Source organism: Lepidochelys kempii, chromosome 16 (genome assembly GCF_965140265.1).
Source record: "Lepidochelys kempii isolate rLepKem1 chromosome 16, rLepKem1.hap2, whole genome shotgun sequence".
NCBI classification, from domain to species: Eukaryota; Metazoa; Chordata; order Testudines; family Cheloniidae; genus Lepidochelys; species Lepidochelys kempii.
The window spans coordinates 5102343-5123092 of record NC_133271.1 but is presented as its reverse complement, the minus strand read 5'-3'; the positions used below and the strand labels follow the sequence as shown (position 1 = coordinate 5123092).

At 45.6% G+C, this 20750-nt stretch overlaps 1 protein-coding gene across 7 annotated transcripts in view; it reads left to right on the top strand.

Annotated features, from left to right (window-relative positions):
* The window catches only part of NOXA1 (NADPH oxidase activator 1), a 58955-nt gene that overhangs the window by 8054 nt on the left and 30151 nt on the right, over nt 1-20750 (top strand). For all 7 annotated transcript variants that reach the window (XR_012155272.1, XR_012155270.1, XR_012155269.1 and 4 more), the window contains exons 3-7: nt 8423-8531; nt 14946-15080; nt 16901-17008; nt 17769-17828; nt 18622-18659. Coding sequence is in view for 3 of the 7 variants with exons in the window: in XM_073314593.1 (XP_073170694.1) it covers nt 8423-8531; nt 14946-15080; nt 16901-17008; nt 17769-17828; nt 18622-18659 (450 nt within the window). In the remaining 4 variants the exon portion in view is untranslated. The remainder of the gene's footprint in view (nt 1-8422; nt 8532-14945; nt 15081-16900; nt 17009-17768; nt 17829-18621; nt 18660-20750) is intronic.

Sequence of the window (20750 nt, the reverse complement as noted above, 5' to 3'; positions counted from 1 at the left end):
TGCACTCAAAAACAAAACAATGCAAAACTTTAGAGCCTACAAGTCCACTCAGTCCTACTTCTTGTTCAGCCAATAGCTAAGACAAACAAGTTTATTCACATTTACGGGAGATAATGCTGCCCACTTCTTATTTACAATGTCACCACAAAGTGAGAACAGGCGTTCTCATGGGACTTTTGTAGTCAGCATTGCAAGGTATTTAAGTGCCAGATATACTAAACATTTGTATGCCCCTTCATGCTTCGGCCACCATTCCAGAGGACAGGCTTTCATGCTAATGATGCTCATTAAAAAAATAATGCGTTAATTAAATTTGTGACTGAACTCCTTGGGGGAGAACTGTATGTCCCCGGCTCTATTTTACCTGCATTCTGCCATATATTTCATGTTATAGCAGTCTCAGATGATGACCCAGCATATGTTGTTCATTTTAAGAAAACTTTCACTGCAGATTTGACAAAATGCAGAGAAGGTACCAATGTGAGATTTGTAAAGATAGCTACAGCACTTGACCCAAGGTTTAAGAATCTGAAGTGCCTTCCAAAATCTGAGAGGGACGACATATGGAGCATGCTTTCAGAAGTCTTAAAAGAGCAACACTCCATTGTGGAAACTACAGAACCTGAACAACCAAAAAAGAAAATCAACCTTCTGATGGTGGCATCTGACTCAGATAAGAAAATGAACATGCGTTGGTTTTCATGGCTTTGGATCGTTATTGAGCAGAACCCATCATCAGCATGGGCGCATGTCCCCTGGAATGGTGGTTGAAGCATGAAGGGACATATGAATCTTCACTTCTCAGAGTTCAAGCAGCAGAGAGTTACTGTTCCTTCTTGTCAGGGATTTTTATTCTCTTCCCCCAGAGTTCAAGCTGGTGGGATGAGTTCACCTGCAGGTCTACTCTCCCTGAGTATGAGGGGAAGCAATCAACAAAGTCTTTAATCTTTAATGTTTCTGTGAGGCTGGCAGACCAGGTCATGCTACAATGTATTCAGGTCAATTCACTTTTGTATTATAGATCAGTGGTGCAAGTAGAAATCATTTATTTCCAGTATTGCACTCATGGGAGGGACAGAAGAGAGGGCACGTGACTTCCCCATGTGACCCTCCATGTGACTCCTCCCCGCCCCCAGTCTGGAGCCCCCATGCTCTCCCCATCCCCGCCGACACCCCCCTTACTTGTCTAAAGTTTTACAACTGCAGATGCAGTGGTAAAATGATGCTTTGGGCCCCTGGTGCCATCTGTACTTGCAGGTGTCACTGAGGATCCAGCAGCACCCCAAATTGAAAAAGGAAGGACAATCACCCCACTTTCCCTTAACACACTATCAGTGCCTCCCTTATGTCCAAACTAAGCTCCTGCCAGCTTGCCTTTATCTAAGTGTTGCTCTCTGCCAGGCACTAGGAAAGCAAAGATGCTGCGCCATCTGGGTTTGATGGAAAGGAGGCATAGAACTGTGTGTGCCATGTGCAGTGTGATAGAACGTCTGCCCACAGTGTTTTATTATTTTCCTCAGCATGATATACAGGAGAGGCAATCAAAATCAGCCTGGCAGAACGTGCATGAGAATTGTCTCTGGTCAGATAAGCAATTGATCAAAGTCACATTCTCTGATCTCTTGGGGCCAAATCCTGTTCCTATTGAGATCAAAAGGAGTTTTACTATTGAGTTCAATGGGAGCAGGCTTTGACATTTGGAGAGGAAAGAACAAAACCACTCAAGCAAGGGCTATGTTGCTTATACTACAGGTATCAAAGGCTGCTGACTCATGTGAGAAAGTCAGCAGAAATCTTATCTTTGTCCATTGCAAGGGAGAAATCAGCAATCAGTGAGGCTAGAACAGTCTCTCTACGACATCTAACTCATAAGTCCATCTGCAAAGGATCAAGGAAATATGAAGGCTCCAGATTACCTTAAAGTCCTCAGTCAGTTGCTCCCCTCAGTATATGTTCATAGTCCAGAGGCTGGAGCCGGAAAGAGGCAAAATGGACCTTTTAGCTTCTGCCAAGTGCCAAGTAAAGGGAAATCTGGTCTCACTGTGAAAGATGGTGTTTGGAGTCACATGGGCAAGTTAAAAGAAAAGGAGTACTTGTGGAACCTTAGAGACTAACCAATTTATTTGAGCATGAGCTTTCGTGAGCTACAGCTCACTTCATCGGATGAATACTGTGGAAACTGCAGAAGACATTATATACACACAGAGACCATGAAACAATACCTCCTCCCGCCCCACTGTAGAACACTTCAATCTCTCTGGTCACGCAATCACAGACATGAAGGTCGCTATCTTACAACAAAAAAACTTCAAATCCAGACTCCAGCGAGAAACTGCTGAATTGGAATTCATTTGCAAATTGGATACTATTAATTTAGGCTTAAATAGAGACTGGGAGTGGCTAAGTCATTATGCAAGGTAGCCTATTTCCCCTTGTTTTTTCCTACCCCGCCCCCCCCAGACGTTCTGGTTAAACTTGGATTTAAACTTGGAGAGTGGTCAGTTTGGATGAGCTATTGGCAGCAGGAGAGTGAGTTTGTGTGTGTGTGTATGTTCCCCGGGGGGGTGGGGGGGTGAGAAAGCCTGGATTTGTGCTGGAAATGGCCCACCTTGATTATCATGCACATTGTAGGGAGAGTGGTCACTTTGGATGAGCTATTACCAGCAGGAGAGTGAGTTTGTGTGTGTGGTTTTTGGAGGGGGGTGAGGGGGTGAGAGAACCTGGATTTGTGCAGGAAATGGCCCACCTTGATTATCATACACATTGTGAAGAGAGTGGTCACTTTGGATGGGCTATTACCAGCAGGAGAGTGAGTTTGGGGGGGGGGGGCGGAGGGTGAGAAAACCTGGATTTGTGCTGGAAATGGCCCAACTTGATGATCACTTTAGATAAGCTATTACCAGCAGGACAGTGGGGTGGGAGGAGGTATTGTTTCATGGTCTCTGTGTGTATATAATGTCTTCTGCAGTTTCCACGGTATGCATCCGATGAAGTGAGCAGTAGCTCACGAAAGCTCAAGCTCAAATAAATTGGTTAGTCTCTAAGGTTCCACAAGTACTCCTTTTCTTTTTGTGAATACAGACTAACAGGGCTGTTACTCTGAAACATGGGCAAGTTAAATGTCCATCACCCCCACCCATATACTAGTTAGAATGTTCACAGGAAAAGTCCATTAAGTGTAGACAGGCGTTTTCCAGGGTCCATTGTGAGCTAAGTGTTCCTTAATGGGCCATTCAGCTTGACTTGTCCCTTCATGTGTTGGCTAAATACCTTGTGGGCGTTACCACAGGAGCAAACATGTAGGAAACATAGCTAATATTCATAAGTTCAGAAACCAAGATGGATATATATGCATAGAAATAGCATAATCATAAGTACCAGCTATTTCATGTACATGACTATTCCCAAAAGTTATTCTGAAAAATCACACCACGTACCTGAGACCCTATGTGCCAGCACCATGCCCCACTGGAGTTTTGTTATCCGTTATGTAACAACAGAGATGGAGCCAGTGACATGACTCCATTTAGCCTAAAATGGCAAGGTTAATTTTTAGCTGTTCAGGTGTGACTGAGCCTTTAGTCAGTGAGGGCATACTGGCTGGCATGCATTCAGGTTCATAGAATTATAGAATCATAGAATATTAGGGTTGGAAGAGATCTCAGGAGGTCATCTAGACCAATCCCCTGCTCAAAGCAGGACTGACACAAACTAGGGGGGAGGGATAGCTCAGTGGTTTGAGCATTGGCCTGCTAAATGAAGGGTTGTGAGTTCAATCCTTGAGGGGGCCATTTAGGGATCTAGGCCAAAAATTTAGGATTTGTCCTGATTTGAGCAGAGGGTTGGACTAGATGACCTCCTGAGGTCCCTATGATTCTAAATCATCTCAGCCAGGGCTTTGTCAAGCCAGGCCTTAAAAATCTCTAAGGATAGAGATTTCACCACCTCCCTAGGTAACCCGTTCCAATGCTTCACCACCCTCCGAGTTAAAACCTTTTTCTTAATATCCAACTTAGACCTCCCCCACTGCAACTTGAGACCATTGCTCCTTGTTCTGTCATCTGCTACCACTGAGAACAGCCGAGCTCCATTCTCTTTGGAACCCCCCTTCAGGTAGTTGAAGGCTGCTATCAAATGGGCTTCAGTGTTCCTTTGCAGATAACTTTGTAATGTTCATAAACCAGGTATATGCTGAGGTGGTTTAAAGCATAACACAGGTTTTTAGGTTTGCAAATCTGTTAACCTCTGCCTCTTTGAGATTTTATTATTAATTATTATTTTGCTGGTCATAATGTGGGAGGGTATCCTCTCCGCCGTCTGCTCATGAGGTTATGTATGTGTCTTGTAGCACTCTTCTGAACACCAGTTCGAAGGGATTTTTTTTTTCAGTAAGTGTGGACTGATTCTTTTCTCTCAGAAGGCATGTAATTTTTTCAGGTTCACACTGATTAACACAGAAAACAATTGGGGCTGTTAAGCTTTATTCAAATTCCATAGAAAATTAAGTTCAGCTATATTTTTCAGTACAGTGATGAAATGGGTGTTTGTATATACAAATATCAACATGCTTAACTACTCACTTCCCCCAAAATACGTAGTATTTCAGTCTGTTTATATGGAATATGGGAGTTGGGTGAGGAACCATTTCAGCATATGTGTGACTTATTAGAAGACAAATTTTAAGTAGAACTGTATCCTAAACTGCATTATGATATTGTACCCAAACATTGCATTTCAATGGGAGATTCAACTTCTTTTATAGGAGCAGAACAGACTCCTGAAACTCTTACCACAAAAGTGGTCCATAGACACGCAAATAGTCCCTTTGTTTTCAATAAAAAGAAAAGGAGTACTTGTGGCACCTTAGAGACTAACCAATTTATTTATTTAATTGGTTAGTCTCTAAGGTGCCACAAGTACTCCTTTTCTTTTTGCGAATACGGACTAACACGGCTGCTACTCTGAAACCTGTCATTGTTTTCAATGGGATTGATCGAATGATTAAGGGTTTACAGGATTAGGTTCCAAGTTTGTAAATTGTTCTAGATGAAACTGACAATGCCTGAGCTGTCAGATCAGAAGGAGCTTTATTCAAATATAGGTGGGAAGATGTGTGATAAGTCTTAGCTCCGTCGTTAAGATGAGGAACATATTTTTAGCAAAGTTCTTGGCAGATTCCTGAGGCAGCTGGTTTAAGGTTGTCAGTGTCATTTTGGCATTTTGGGATGTATATGTAGGGGCATTGCCAGCAGATCGAGGGACATGATCGTTCCCCTCTATTCGACATTGGTGACGCCTCATCTGGAGTACTCTGTCCAGTTTTGGGCCCCACACTACAAGAAGGATGTGGAAAAATTGGAAAGAGTCCAGCAGAGGGCAACAAAAATGATTAGGGGACTGGAACACATGACTTCTGAGGAAAGGCTGAGGGAACTGGGATTGTTTAGTCTGCGGAAGAGCAGAATGAGGTGGGATTTGATAGCTGCTTTCAACTACCTGAAAGGGGGTTCCAAAGAGGATGGATCTAGACTGTTCTCAGTGGTGGCTGATGACAGAACAAGGAGTAATGGTCTCAAGTTGCAGTGGGGGAGGTTTCGGTTGGATATTAGGAAAAACTTTTTCACTAGGAGGGTGGTGAAACACTGGAATGCATTACCTAGGGATGTGGTGGAATCTCCTTCCTTAGAAGTTTTTAAGGTCAGGCTTGAGAAAGCCCTGGGTGGGATGATTTAGTTGGGGATTGGTTCTGCTTTGAGCAGGGGGTTGGACTAGATGACCTCCTGAGGTCCCTTCCAACCCTGATATTCTATGATTCTATGATTATAATCTTCACTTATAGTTCTCTCACCCACAAAACTGGAAAATGAGGCATTTGTCTTCTTTGTGTTGCTGCTCCAGTTCCAGTTCGCAAAATGCACGTTAGACTAGTTTGGCTGCAAAGAAGAATTCTGTGTGCACTCTGGACAACACCTGATTCCCATCAGGGTGCAGAACTGGGCTGACATCAGAATCCAAACATCCTCTGGTCAGTGCAAGCAGAGGCATTCCTCTAATGATTTGGACTTGATGTGATGCAGTATGAATGTTATGGATAATTCAGACCAATGGGGAGAAACAGAATAAAAAACACTCTTTAAACACCTTCCGTCGCCCCCCCCACACTCCTCTTGAGGACTCCTGACCAATTTAACAGCACAATACATATGCTGTTAAAGCCATGTAAAGAATGAATGCCCTCCCTAGCCCAGTTCTGCTCCTTTAAGGAGCAGAGCACAGCCCCTGAAAGACTTTTGGGAAACTGGCAGTTTATTACATCACTGACACCACTTGGAGTTACAAACTGTGACTTACCTGTGCATATATTTTAACTGTTTTAACCTCAATAACTCTCATTTCCTTTTCTTAGCTAATAAACCTATAGTTAGTTTACTATAGAATTGGGTGCCAGCCTTGTCTTTGGTGTAAGATCTGGAGTACCAGCTGATCTGGGGTGACTGGTCTCTTGGGACTGGGAGAAACCTGATGTGGTGTGGTTTGGAGTTTAAAGAACCTTTTATCACAAAGTTCAGCTTGCCTGGGTGGCAATATAGACTGGAGAGTCTGAGAGGACTGTCTGTGATTCCATGGTGAGCCTGGTAAAGTGATCCAGGAGTTCACATTTGCTATTGGCTTGGGGAAATGTAATTATAGACCACACCGCCAGTTTGGGGTTCTGCCCTTGTTTTCTAACAGTTTGCCCTGAGGTAGGCACTCACAGTCATGAGCCACTCCAGACAGCATTACAGTTTCACAATGGCTCCTTTGTGGATCTTCTTGGTGGGCAGGACCTAACACCTTCTGTAGGAAGCCAGTATTTCTACATTAATTAATGCTCCTTTCCATTTGATGACTTACACAGTTACAGAGGATTACAATGCAAACACTTCATATAATCTTATATACTCTTACAGGGTACAGATGTTATAAGTAAGATTAATACATGCAGCATCCTACAAGCCTTCATAAAGTCTAAACAATAAACACGTTCTTATAAATCTAAGTCATATATTTTAACAATACTAACACACAGGTGAGTTAGACTGTTTTCCAGCTGTGCATCTGTCAGTGTTCAGTGAGGCCTGGGGCCTTGGCATGAGCTGGCACCTGGGCTCCTAGCAACACCGACCTCACTCCCCTTCCCCCCGTCCCTGTTATGATTTTAGTTGTCCCCATAAGGTGACCTTTGTGTCTCTGTGGCTGCTCCCCTCTGTTGGGGGAGGGTGGCCATTGCCATTCCTGTTGGTCAAAATGGCTGAGCCAAATTCTGCTCTGAACAACACTGGGGTAAATTCAGAGTAGAACTGATTGGAGGAACGTCAGTGGAATCATATTCTGTTAGAATGTACCGTTCCGTTGAGGAGTTCATTTAGGAAGAAGAAAAGGAGAGAAAGTTTAGACAATGTCAAAACAAAATGTTTCAATTCTTCATTTTGAAAAGACTATTCATTCTGATTTTTTAAAATTCTGTATAGAAATGAAATGTTTTCAGCAATTTGAAATGAAAAAAAATTCCTTTGCAGAGAACTTCACATTTTTCAAATTTGGAATGAAGCCAAATTTAGAACTCTGGAATTTGTTCTCCAAGCAGATCTTCCATCCTCTGCACAGCTCTAATTCAGAGCAATTCCATTTGTAATCAGTGGAGTTCCTCTGCATTTATACATATGTTGTTCAAAAAAGATTGATTCTCAGGATTTGTCTACACAGCAGAGACAAACCCACAGCTGGCCGGGGCTTGGGCTGTGGGGCTGTTCCATTGCTGTATAGACTTCCGGGCTTGGCCTGAGCTCTGGGACCCTCCCACCTCACAGGGCCCTAGAGCCCAGGCTCCAGCCCTAATCCATAAGTCTACACTACGATTAAACAGCCTCCTGCTTGAGCCCTGAGAGTATGGGTCAGCTGGCACAGGCCAGCCGCAGGGTTTTCTCAGTCCCTTCCCCTTTAGCTGGAAATTGTTGACCAGTATCAGCATTACCCTTCAGCACTTTCTTTTTCTCTGAAATTTCTGCAAGGACACTAGTTAGGATAAAATTGAAAGGGATCCCAATTCCCATAATTGGAGCATAATGTGAATAGTTTCTAGAGTTAGCAAGGAACTGTTAGTCTTTCCACTTTCTCCCATCTCCTCAGTATCATGACTGCATTTTGGATGTCAAAAGTTAACAGACTCAGATAGTGGGATGAGAGCAGATCATCATGGAGGAAAGGGAAACTACAGTCTACATTTAGGGATTCCATATGTTTCTCCAGTGAAGCTTCCTCTAACCCAGCCTGCTGGGAAGAGAAGAATCCTCTTTGCTAGTCTGGTTCCTGAGCTTGATACTTTTTTCTGCAAATTTGGGCATTCAGTTCTCATTTTCATCTTTATCCTTGTGCACTGCAGGTATGAAGAAGCTCTGTATGACTGCAGCATGGCCCTCACTCACCTAAGAAATAACCCTTTCATTGACTACAAACAACTGGGACTAAGGCACATGCTCTGTGCCTGGGAGGTGAGTGTGTGGGTGGGTAGGAGATATATCTTTACTTATCGGCAATGGAAAGCCAACTGGATGCTTTCCAAGCTGTGTGCATCAAACTCAGACTCCAAGACTGGGCCTTTGGGCACCAGTGGTCCCTGTCTCTTTCCGTGACTATCTGCAGCAAATCCAGCCAAGCCAGATGCCTATGGGAGGCTGGTAGGGTTGCCAACCCGCCAGGCAGAGGTGAAAGTAAACCGGTCCAGTACAGTATGACATACCAGGAAGAGCCGGTACACAGCCGACCATACCGGCAGGGGGCAGCTTCCCCAGGCAGACAGTTTTAAAGAGCCCTGGGCTCCCAGCAGAGCCCTGTGGCTCCCGGCTGCTACCGCAGCTACCGCTACCATGGGGCTCTGGCGGTGATTTAAACAGCCCAGGGCTCCCGGCCACTGCTACCGAAGCCAGAGCCCCGGGCCCTTTAAATTGCCGCCAGAGCCCTGGGGCTCCTGGCCGCCGCTGCAGCTACCATTACCATGGGGCTCCGGTGGTGATTTAAAGGGCCCGAGGCTCCCAGCTGCAACTACTGACACCAGAGCCCTGGAGTAGCAGCAGCGATTTAAAGCGCCCAGGGATTTAAAGGCCTCGCCCCTTCCACCTGAGGGACACCCCCCCCCCCCGCCTCCTCAGGATCCCTTAAGTTACTTTCACCCCTGCCTCCAGGGTTGTCCTGCAGTCTCCAGGAATGAAAGATTAATCTTTAATTAAAGATTATGTCGTGTGATGAGACCTCCAGGAATACATCCAGCCAAACTTGACACCCCTAAAGGCTGGTGCTGTGCCCAGGCAGGGCACAAGGCTCACAGCGAGTATTGCAACCGCGCAGGCAGCCTTCTCAAAACAAGGTGACAATTGATTAATCACCTGGCCACAGAGTCTGGGAGTTCTCAGGTTGGCACCGGAAAGTAATAGTCCGTCCTGGCCACGCCAATGCAGTGAAAGTGGTTTTCAACTCCAGTACTGGCTCTGGCTCTTTGTCTTCATTCCAGATGAGAGCTGCTGAGTCCTTCCACAGGGCAGCCCTTATTCCAGCCACCCGACACCTTTTTGCCTTTGTTCTCCAGCTGAGTTCACGTGTTCTGCCTGGGAGGGGGGTGGGCAGGAGTTCCTGCTATTAGGTGTCAACTGTTCAGTCATTGGGATGGGGCAAGAGGTGGGGATGGGGGTCTCATTGTCTCTTCACATCCTCTGTTGACCTGGATTAGTTTAAACCTGTTCTTTAATGACGCAGGACAGCAAAGTGACACACATACCTCATATCTCCTGAGGTGTTCCAGAAGTGGTGTTAACCCTTTTGCACTCACAGGGTAGCAATGCAAAGTACAGAAGGAAACTGAGGCACACATAAATTCCTAAAAATAGGTCAGAAAATTCCCACTTCTTCACACATCCCATGGGCCTAACTGGAAGACATAGCCCTAAGAATGCAAACTGTGAACAAATCCCAAGTTGTACTTAACAAGGCCTGGTCTGCAATTGGTAATGTTATTTGGCACATTCTTTTAAACGCCCAGTGTTCTGTCCAATAATTATAAATGTAAACACAGCAGAAATTACTGCTGCACAATATAAAAGAAAGACAATTTACCCAACTAATAATCTTAATGTCTGTGTATGTTCTTTACTCAGTGTATATAACTTGTATATTGGGGATTCTATCCCATGTGGCAGATGTAATGGGTTGTTATGACTTCCCTAGCTCATGCACAGTGAATTCCTGTCAGGGTTCCCTCCCCACTCTGAACTCTGGGGTACAGATGTGGGGACCTGCATGAAAGACCCCCAAATGTATTTCTACCAGTTTAGAATCACAGAATCATAGAATATCAGGGTTGGAAGGGACCTCAGGAGGTCATCTAGTCCAACCCCCTGCTCAAAGCAGGACCGATCCCCAATTAAATCATCCCAGCCAGGGCTTTTTCAAGCCTGACCTTAAAAACTTTTAAGGAAGGAGATTCCACCACCTCCCTAGGTAACGCATTTCAGTGTTTCACCACCCTCCTAGTGAAAAAGTTTTTCCTAATATCTAACCTAAATCTCCCCCACTGCAACATGAGACCATTACTCCTTGTTCTGTCATCTGTTACCACTGAGAACAGTCTAGATCCATCCTCTTTGGAACCCCCTTTCAGGTAGTTGAAAGCAGCTATCAAATCCCCCCTCATTCTTCTCTTCCGTAGACTAAACATCCCCAGTTCCCTCATCCTCTCCTCATAAGTCATGTGTTCCAGTCCCCTAATAATTTTTGTTGCCCTCTGCTGGACTCTTTCCAATTTTTCCACATCCTTCTTGTAGTGTGGGGCCCAAAACTGGACACAGTACTCCATATGAGGCCTCACCAGTGTCGAATAGAGGGGAACGATCACGTCCCTCAATCTGCTGGCAATGCCCCTAATATACATCCCAAAATGCCATTGGCCTTCTTGGCAACAAGGGCACACTGTTGACTCATATCCAGCTTCTCGTCCACTGTAACCCCTAGATCCTTTTCTGCAGAACTGCCGCCTAGCCATTCAGTCCCTAGTCTGTAGCGGTGCATTGGATTCTTCCGTCCTAAGTGCAGGACTCTGCACTTGTCCTTGTTGAACCTCATCAGATTTCTTTTGGCCCAATCCTCCAATTTGTCTAGGTCCCTCTGTATCCTATCCCTACCCTCTAGCGTATCTGCCTCTCCTCCCAGTTTAGTGTCATCTGCAAACTTGCTGAGCGTACAATCCACACCATCCTCCAGATAATTTATGAAGATATTGAACAAAACCGGCCCCAGGACCGACCCTTGGGGCACTTCACTTGATACCGGCTGCCAACTAGACATGGAGCCATTGATCACTACCCATTGAGCCCGACAGTCTAGTCAGCTTTCTATCCACCTTGTAGTCCATTCATCCATTTTAACCAGCTTAGGTTAAAACTTCCCCAAGGCACAAATCCTTTCCTCCTCCTTGGATGGTATTGCTACCACCACCAAGTGATTTAGACAAACATCCAGGGAAAAGGGCCACTTGGAGTCCCTGATTCCCCAAAATATTCCCCCAAGCCCTTTCATCCCCTTTCCTGGGGAGGCTTGAGCATAATATACTAACCAAATGCCTTTAATAAAAGTACAGACCAGACCCTTTATCTTTAGGACACTAAAATCAATCAGGTTCTTAAAAGAAGAACTTTATTATAAAGAAAAAGGTAAAAGAAGCACCTCTGTAAAATCAGGATGGAAGGTAATTTTACAGGGTAATAAACAGATTTAAAACACAGAAGAGTCCCCTCTAGGCTCAACTTCAAATTCCAAAAACAGGAATAAACCTCCCTCTTAGCATAAGGAAAATTCACAGGCTAAAACAAAAGCTAATCTAATGCATTTCCTTGCTTTACCTACAATTTTTGTAATCTGAGATGCTTATTTCAGGTAGGGTTTTAGGAGATGTTTTTTTCCTGCCTGGTCCCTCTCTCTGTCCCAAGAGAGCACAAACAAAACCTCTCCCCCTCCCACCCCCAATTCAAAGTATCTTCTTTTCTTATTGGTCCTTTTGGTCAGGTTCCAACCAGGTTATTTGAGCTTCTTAACCCTTTACAGGTAAAGGAGGGATTTTATGCTATCCTTAGCTCTATGTTTATGGCAACACTTCTCTGAGGAATTAAGGGACAGAGGTCACAGACTAGTGCAGTCTGTGTGACAAAGGGGTTTTGAGAAGTAAAAACATTTTAAACAGAGATGCAGCTATTGTACATTTTAGCTAGTCTCCTTTACATTACTTTGTTTCCTGTGTCCTGAATCTTTTTGAATGCACTGAAAATCAGGTAGAAAAAAGTTTAATACTTCGACTCCCCTAAATGTGGAAAGAGTCATTGTGTGTCTCTGGTCAGGCATGTCCCAGAACCTGTCAGGCAACTTTATTCATGCATGTGCTCCTTAAAATGCTGTGTAATAAAGCTTCTATACAGCAGCAGTGTGACTCTTCCTGCATTTCCTTCCACTTTGTTGTCATGCCTTTGAAAACAATGGGTATGCCTTTCGAAAGTGCAGGGCCCCAGGCACGTCTGAAGGGTGGCTGGGGGAATGGGATTGGTGCACACACTGGCAAGCACAAACATATATTCATGAAGCATTCTTTAGAAGATATCAAGATGTGTATTCACACCATGTTGACCATCGAATGTCCTTTGAAAAGGTTTCACATTTTGCAAAAAATGAAAACAAAATACCACTGGAGGACTTCACCATCAGCACAAGTGTATGTCGATGGCGATGGTGATAAATCATCATTTGTGATTAATGCTCTAATGATCTGCTTTCATCTTAGTATCTCAAAGATCTTTACAAAAGTAAGGGCTAAACCCTGGTCCCACACAAGCTAATGAGAGTTTTACCACTGAAATCCATTGGACCATAGTTTAGCCTTAATTAATCTCCGCAACACCTCTGTGAGGTGGGTAAGTATTATTATCCATGTGTCAATAACAATGAGGAATAGGACTCAGTAGTTCTGGATCCTAGTCCTATGATCTTACCAGCAGATCATGGCCCATCTCAGGTTATGTGCTTATTTTCCCCACATCAGTTCACTCCTCCAGCATCTGTCACTCGGACATCTCCCAGACTCCGTTCCCCTTGGTGCCACTGTCCAACAAGCCACTGCTCTGTCATCAACCTAAATGCTAGCTGAGGAGGATCTTCTGGTCAACTTTTCCACCATCTCTTTTTCTTCTGTCTTTATCTATTAGAAGAACAGTAGCATTATTCATAGAATATCAGGGTTGGAAAGGACCTCAGGAGGTCATCTAGTCTAACCCCCTGCTCAAAGCAGGACTAATCCCCAGTTTTTGCCCCAAATCCCTAAATGGCCCCTTCAAGGATTGAACTCACAACCCTGGGTTTAGCAGGCCAATGCTGAAAACACTGAGCTATCCCTCCCCCATTACAGCCTCTGGCCTTTGATCAGGAGGATGGGCAATAACTATTGAGGCAGGAACCAGTGCTGGTCCTTGGGTTTGCCAGCAATGCACACTCCTAGGGAAAGCGGGTATTGCTCTTCATTCTTGTCGCTTCCTTAATGCCGCTTATCTCCACTAGCCCAAAGGTTACTTCCAAATCACAGACACAGACCTACCTTTTTATGTCCTGGGCCCAGCTTTTCAATGTGGGCACCTTAGAGTTACATGCAGGTCTCCCATTTGGATGCTTACATTGCCTCTTGGGCTTGTAAATGCCGATTTAATGAGCCTAGAGGTTGATTTGATTCCTAAATGTGGGAATTGGACACCTTGTTAGGAAGCCCACGTGTGATATCTGGGCCAGATGTGTTCCATTATAGTGCTGCTAGCTGTGTAAGTCCTACATGCTCTGCTGCTCATTGTACATGTGTGTGCAGGCCTAACCTGCCGCATTAATAGCACACAGGGCGTGGGGAGAGCTCAGCGGAGCTTTCCTGAAAAGCATGGGGTTTTGAGGTCGGGGAAAGCTGCAGGAATGCTACAGGCACCCTCTATAACATCTGGCTATTGACATCTGGACCGAGCTTAGCACCTCTGGGCCAGCCTCTTTGTGGTGTTTAGATGTTGCTTGTAATGATTAGAACTGGGAGCACTGGCTGTTGGAGTCTGAAAGGACAGGAAACAGGAAGGACGGGGGAGGAGTTGTAGAGGCTGAGGGAGAGCTACCAAGGGTGCAGCAGCTGCTTGGAAAAGACGTTTCCACTTTAAAAAATAAAGCCCTGTAGAAGTCCTTGCCTGGTTACTACAACACTCTTCCAGCCAGGGTTCAAGACTTGGTGGATCCTCATACTAAGTTGCCTGGTTGTTGTCTGAACTCTGTAGAAGAGCACATATCTGTCCATGTGACTCCCCACTGCTTTTCCTCCCAGAGTGTGGCTAGTGAATGTGCTGTCATTGAGTACGCTGTATGCCACAGAACAAGGGTATCACAGCAGCAGGATACATGCTTGCAGAAAGCCATAAAATATACACAGGGAAATGTTAGAGCCACTGGTGCCTAGAGAGGGACTAAACTACAGTGCCTCAAATGTTGTCAGAGATGATCCTCCTTTGAGAACTCTTCCTCTTTTGTGCCCCATGTACCTCTTTGCTTCCAGCACCCTGGTGACTAGTGCAGATCTGACCCAAAGGCTCTGAGCCTAGCAGGACAGCTTTATGAAGGGCAGAGTTTATTTTCTCTGAGCTCTGTATGTGAAGCTTTGTAAGACAGCTCTTGCAGCAGAATCCCCATGATCAACAGCAGAGGAAAGGCTGATCTGGTTGCTGTGTCTGTGATGCTCTGGGCACACCTTTCTGTTTCACTTGTGTTTCTGCATTTGGTTAGCTTCAATGAACTTCCAGTTGTTTTGATTCCTCGAGTTGCTGTTGAGAGTCTCATCCCCTTACTACTGGTTTTAGGTGCTGTACAATACTGCAGCAGTGCAGTGCCGGCTTGGGCTGTGGCAGGAAGCTAGAATAACCCTGGAGGAGGCTGTCAGACAGAGGCCTGAAGGAAGACCCACAAGCCTGGATGTTGCCCTTGAGCGGGTGCAGGTGAGACTGACTATAAATAAGGCTAAGATTTAGTCACAGAATCCATGACTTCCAGCAACCTCTGTGACTTCAGCCTCCGGTGTGGTCGGGAGCTTCAGGGTCCCCCACTGCCTGCAGGGGCAGGGAGCTATGGGGTACCCCCACCACCTCTGGCAGCCCCCAGAGTTCCAAGCTGGCACTGGTGGAGGGGGAACCCCCAATCTTCCAGCCGCTGCAGGCCCCTGGAGCTGCAGGCGGCAGAGGAGCCCTGCAGCCCCAGCTGCTGCAGGTGGCGGGGGAACCCCTGAGCTCCCAGCTGCTGTGGGTGGTGGGGCTTGCAGAGCTGCTGGAGGCAGGGGTACCCCACAGCCCCGAGCTGCTGCAGGCGGTTCCTAGCCCCTGCGCAGCTGCCCCACTTCAGGAAATGTGGGGACCCACGGATCCCCATTTTGTCACTAACATTTTTAGTAAAAGCCAGGGAGGTCAGGGCTTCCATGAACTTTTCTTTTTTGCCCATGACCTGTCCATGACTTTTACTAAAAATATCTGTGACAAAATCTTTGCTTTAACTATAAAGGGTTAAACCCTGGGGATTTCATAGGGCCCAACTTAAAAAGTCTCCACCTGGGCTATGAGCACTCCAAAGATTGGAGTGTTCCAGCTGTTGTATCTGCCCCCTGCCTGCAACCTGCCTACAGTGGCTTTTCCTTCCAAGCATAGAAGTTGTGATAGCCTGTCAGAGCAATTGTCCATCTAATTTAGCATCCTGTCTCAATCACTACCAGATGCTTCAGAGATAACTAGTAACACCATAGTGAACAGTTATGGAATAATCTGGTCATAGGGGAAGTTTCATCTTAGCTGCTGCCAGTTAGGGATCCGCTTGTGTTCTAAAGCACAGTGGTGATCTCCCCTATAAAATGCTATAAAAAACCCTGTCGAATGTAACTCTGGATCTTCTTATTGTCCATAAAAATGGCTAATCCTTGGCGTCAGTGATATCTTGTGACAATGAACCTCAGAGGTTAATTACTGGTTAATTCACCAGTTAAGTGCTGTATTTCCTTTTATTTGTTTTAAGTGTGTTGCTTTTTGATTTCATATCTTGTTCCTGTATTATCAAAGAGGGTAAACAGGAGCTCCTGATTTATCTTTTCTAGACTGGTCATTATTTTGTATACCTGTCATGTCTCATCTTACGCATCTGCTCTCCAGAGGAAACAGTCCCAGTCTTTTCATTTGCTCCTTGTACAAATCTCTCGCCATCCTGCTAATGACTTTTAAGACTCATCCCTGAACCCCTTTCATATCTGTCATGACTTGTATGAGGTAGGGTGACTAGAAGTAAACATAATATTCCAGAGAAAGCTTCACCATTGATTCCAAAAATGGCATTATGCTATTTTCAGTATTATTTTCATCCCATTCTTTGTACTTCATAAAAATTGATTTGCTTGTATGGGATCTGAATGCTAGACTCTAGTTACAATTTACAGAGAACATTAAAATCGAGGAAGATGAACAGGAGAAGCAGATTAGAGATTTATTTAGCAAATCTTATTTCATGCTCTCCCTTCATTTATTTCATGCTTCCCCTTCCTGGTAGCTCCAGAAATCATCTTATGCACAGAAGTGTGAACTATCTTAGCCTCTACATGTTGGTCAAGTCCAGGTCACACTTTTTAAATTACATAATTTCTGCCACATTGAATTCCCTGGATTGACCAGACCCCATGGGGGAAGCAGTATTTACTTTTATTTTTTAAATGTTAAGCTGTGGTTAATGATATCTGGTGTCCTTGGTTTGATCTCTTCCCCACCCCCCACACCTCCCACTGTAGAATCATCTCCTCCTGGAGCCCGTACATGTTCCCCTGGGGGAATTTTTCAGACCACGAAAGGAGGAAGTTGAGCAGCTGGATTCAAAAGATTTCCTGGGTAAACCCAAGGTAAGGCCCCCTAGGCTGCAGAAAAGTCAGTCCTACTGTAAGAATGTTAGCATGGTGCCCTGGTGACTGAGGTCAGCAATGAGCAAACTACGATCCAGGGCTCTGGTTGCTCCTGAGAACGTTACTGCCAGGGTCCTCTACCCGCCACAGCACCGACAGCCTCCTGAGAGCAACATTGCTTGGGCCCTCTGCCAGCTGCAGTGCCTGAGAAATATCAGCTGAGATTCTTTAGACTCTAAGTGCAATGGCTCTGTCCTTAAGAACCAGTCTTTCAAGACATGTGGGCTCACCTAACCAGTCCCACAGGGTTTGACCCTCTGAGCTGTAGCAGATTCCCACTTGTTGTGGGATGACTTTTTTGTTGTTTGGTTAATGCCTTTTAGAGAATATTAGCAGGTCATCAGAAGATTTCTCTTCTCATTTCTGTTATCTCTTCACCCTTTGTGTAAGTGACACAGGCCAGGAGCCTCTTGAGTGCAGGGAAAATGAATGGTTGTGCTCTCAGATTCACTCACAGACATGTAGAAAACCAGCGTGGCAAGAGCTAGAAAACCAAGCCCCTGGAGTAGATGGGGTTACTGCCTGGACTCAGCTCTGCACTCTCCATTGTGCGCTGTGACTTTTTAAGCCCTGCTACTTGGTGCTAGGGACTCGCTCATGGGGAAACCAGGGTCAGTGGCTGGTTCCCAGAGGCAGTTTTAACAGGGCCGGGCTGTTCCTTCATGTGATCCAGAGGCTGATCTGATCTGTCCTCTGGCAGGTGATCTCCTCCGTCATTCCCAATGATGAGTACATCGGATTTGAGCCTCTCAGGCCACAGGTGAGTGGGACAGTGCAATGACTTATGGTAACTTGATTTATGCATGGCAAGGTCATGTAATGGCATCGCTGTCATATAGCTCCACTTAGGGTCCCCAGCCAAAGGCATCCATCAGGATGAGAACCTCTCATGGACTACATAATATTTTAGTGTGCAGAGGTTTCCCTAGGGCTCTGAGTCCTGCATGTCTCCCCCTGCCTAGCAATTCCTACCATCCAATTGCCATATCACTGCAGATATCCTTCCACTCCTCAGACCCCATCAGTCTTGCTTCATCATTGGCCAGAGGGGCTCAGATGAGGCACATAAGTCTCTGCCCCCTGAATGGAGCATTCTTTTCTCTGCACTAAATTAAAGCTGCTGCAGCAGAGTCTATGTAATGTTTAACTCACTTGCCCAGCCGTGTGAGCCTGGTTCCTCCGGGGGAGAGGGGTGCACTGTCATGTGAATGTTAGGAGCGGGGAAACACGCAAGTAGGTTGGTCTCCACTGGGTGGGGTGGGCAGAGAAGAGGGGGCTGCCAGCACTGCTCAGCAGTGTGGAGTGGCCTTGATGACTGTCCCTAAAGTGGTGATTGGTTGCGTGACAAGTGTGAACAGGAGAATAGGAGGGAAAATGTCAGAGACTGAAACTCCCGCTCAGACTCTGCATTTCTGCCTGATACAAGCTATTACAAATCATTGTGGGGAAGTTCTCTGGCCTGTGTTATAGAGGAGGTCAGCCTAGATTATCACAATGGTCCCTTCTGGCTTGGAATCTGGCACTATGAAATAGATGCTGTTGTTTCTCCACAGAGACAGGGCTTTTATGAACCCAGTGTCAATGCTGTGCGGTAAGTAACCAGCCCCAGCTGGCTTTACTCTTCTGTCACTATTTCTATTCATGGTACCTTGTCTTGGCTGCAGAGGTTTTGGTTTGAAGACTCTGTAGCATCCCAGTCCTAGAGATCTATCACTGTGGAGAAAATGCTGTGTGAGAGAAAGGTTTGTGTGACTGTGATAGCCATTGTAGTTAACAACAACACCTGGCACTTATAGAATATTACGGTTGGAAGAGACTACTGGAGGTCATCTAGTCCAACCCCCTGCTCAAAGCAGGACCAACACCAACTAAATCATCCCAGCCAAGCCTTTGTCAAACTGGGCTTTAAAAATCTCTAAGGATGGAGATGCCACCACCTCCCCAGGGAACCCATTCCAGTGCTTCACCACCTTCCGAGTGAAATAGTGTTTCCTAATATCCAACCTAGACTTCCCCCACTGCAACTTGACACCATTGCTCCTTGTTCAGTCATCTGCCACCACTGAGAACAGCCTAGCTCCATCCTCTTTGGAACCCCCCTTCAGGTAATTGAAGGCTGCTATCAAATCCCCCCTCACTCTTCTCTTCTGCAGACTACACAAGCCCAGTTCCCTCAGCCTCTCCTCATAAGTCATGTTCCCTAGCCCCCTAATAATTTATAATAAGTCCACTGGACTCTCTCCAATTTGTCCACACTCCTTCTGTCGTGGGGAGACCAAAACCGGATGCAATACTCCAGGTGTGGCCTTACCAGTGCCAAATAGTGGGGAATAATCACTTCCCTCCATCTGCTGGCAATGTTCCTACTAATACAGCCCAAAATGCCGTTGGCCTTCTTGGCAACAAGGGCATACTGTTGATTCATATCCTGCTTCTTGTCCACTGTAATCCCCTCATCCAGATCATTGATAAAGATGTTGAACAAAACCGGCCCCAGGACCGACCCCTGGGGCACTCTGCTTGATACTGGCTGCCAACTAGACATCGAGCCGTTGATCACTAGCCATTGAACCCGACAATCTAGCCAGTTTGCTATCCACCATATAGTCCATTCATCCAACCCATGCCTTTTTTTAAACTTGCTGGCAAGAACACTGTGGGAGACCATATCAAAAGTTTTGCTAAAGTCAAGGTATATCACATCCACTGCTTTCCCCATATCCACAGAGCCAGTTATCTCATCATAGAAGGCAATCAGGTTGGTCAGGCATGTCTTGCCCTTGGTGAATCCATGCTGACTGTTCCTAATCACCTTCCTCTCTGCCAAGGGCTTCAAAATGGATTCCTTGAGGACCTGCTTCATGATTTTGCCAGGGACTGAAGTGAGGCTGTAGTTCCCTGTGTTCTCTTTTTTCCAATTTTTAAAATATGGGCACTATATTTGCCTTTTTCCAATCATCTGGGACCTCCCCGATCACCACAGATTTTCCAAGATAATGGCCAATGGCTCTGCAATCACATCAGCCAACTCCCTCAGCACCCTTGGATGCATTAGATCTGGACCCATGGACTTGTGCACATCCATTTTCTAAATACTCCTTAACCTGTTCTTTCACCACTGAGGGCTGCTCACCTCCTCCCCATGCTGTGCTGCCCAGTGCAGCAGTCTGGGAGCTGACCTTGTCTGTGAAGACCGAGGCAAAAAAAGCTTTGAGTACTTCAGCTTTTTCCACATCATCATCTTCCACATCACTATGTTGCCTCCCCCATTCAGTAAGGGTCCCACACTTTCCCTGACCTTCTTCTTGTTACTAACATACCTGTAGAAACCCTTCTTGTTACCCTTCATGTCCCTTGCTAGCTGCAACTCCAACTGTGCCTTGGCCTTCCTGATTACACCCCTGCATACTCTAGCAATATTTTTATACTCCTTCCAAGTTATCTGTCCAAATTTCCACTGCTTGTAAGCTTCCTTTCTGAGTTTAAGTTCACCGAAGATTTCACTGTTAAGCCAAGCTGGTCGCCTGCCTTATTTGCCATTCTTTCTGCACTTCGGGATGGTTTGTTCCTGTGCCCTCAATAAGGTGTCTTTAAAATACAGCCAGCTCTCCTGGACTCCTTTCCCCCTCATATTATCCTCTCAGGAGATCCTGCCCAAGGGAGTCTAAGTCTGCTTTTCTGA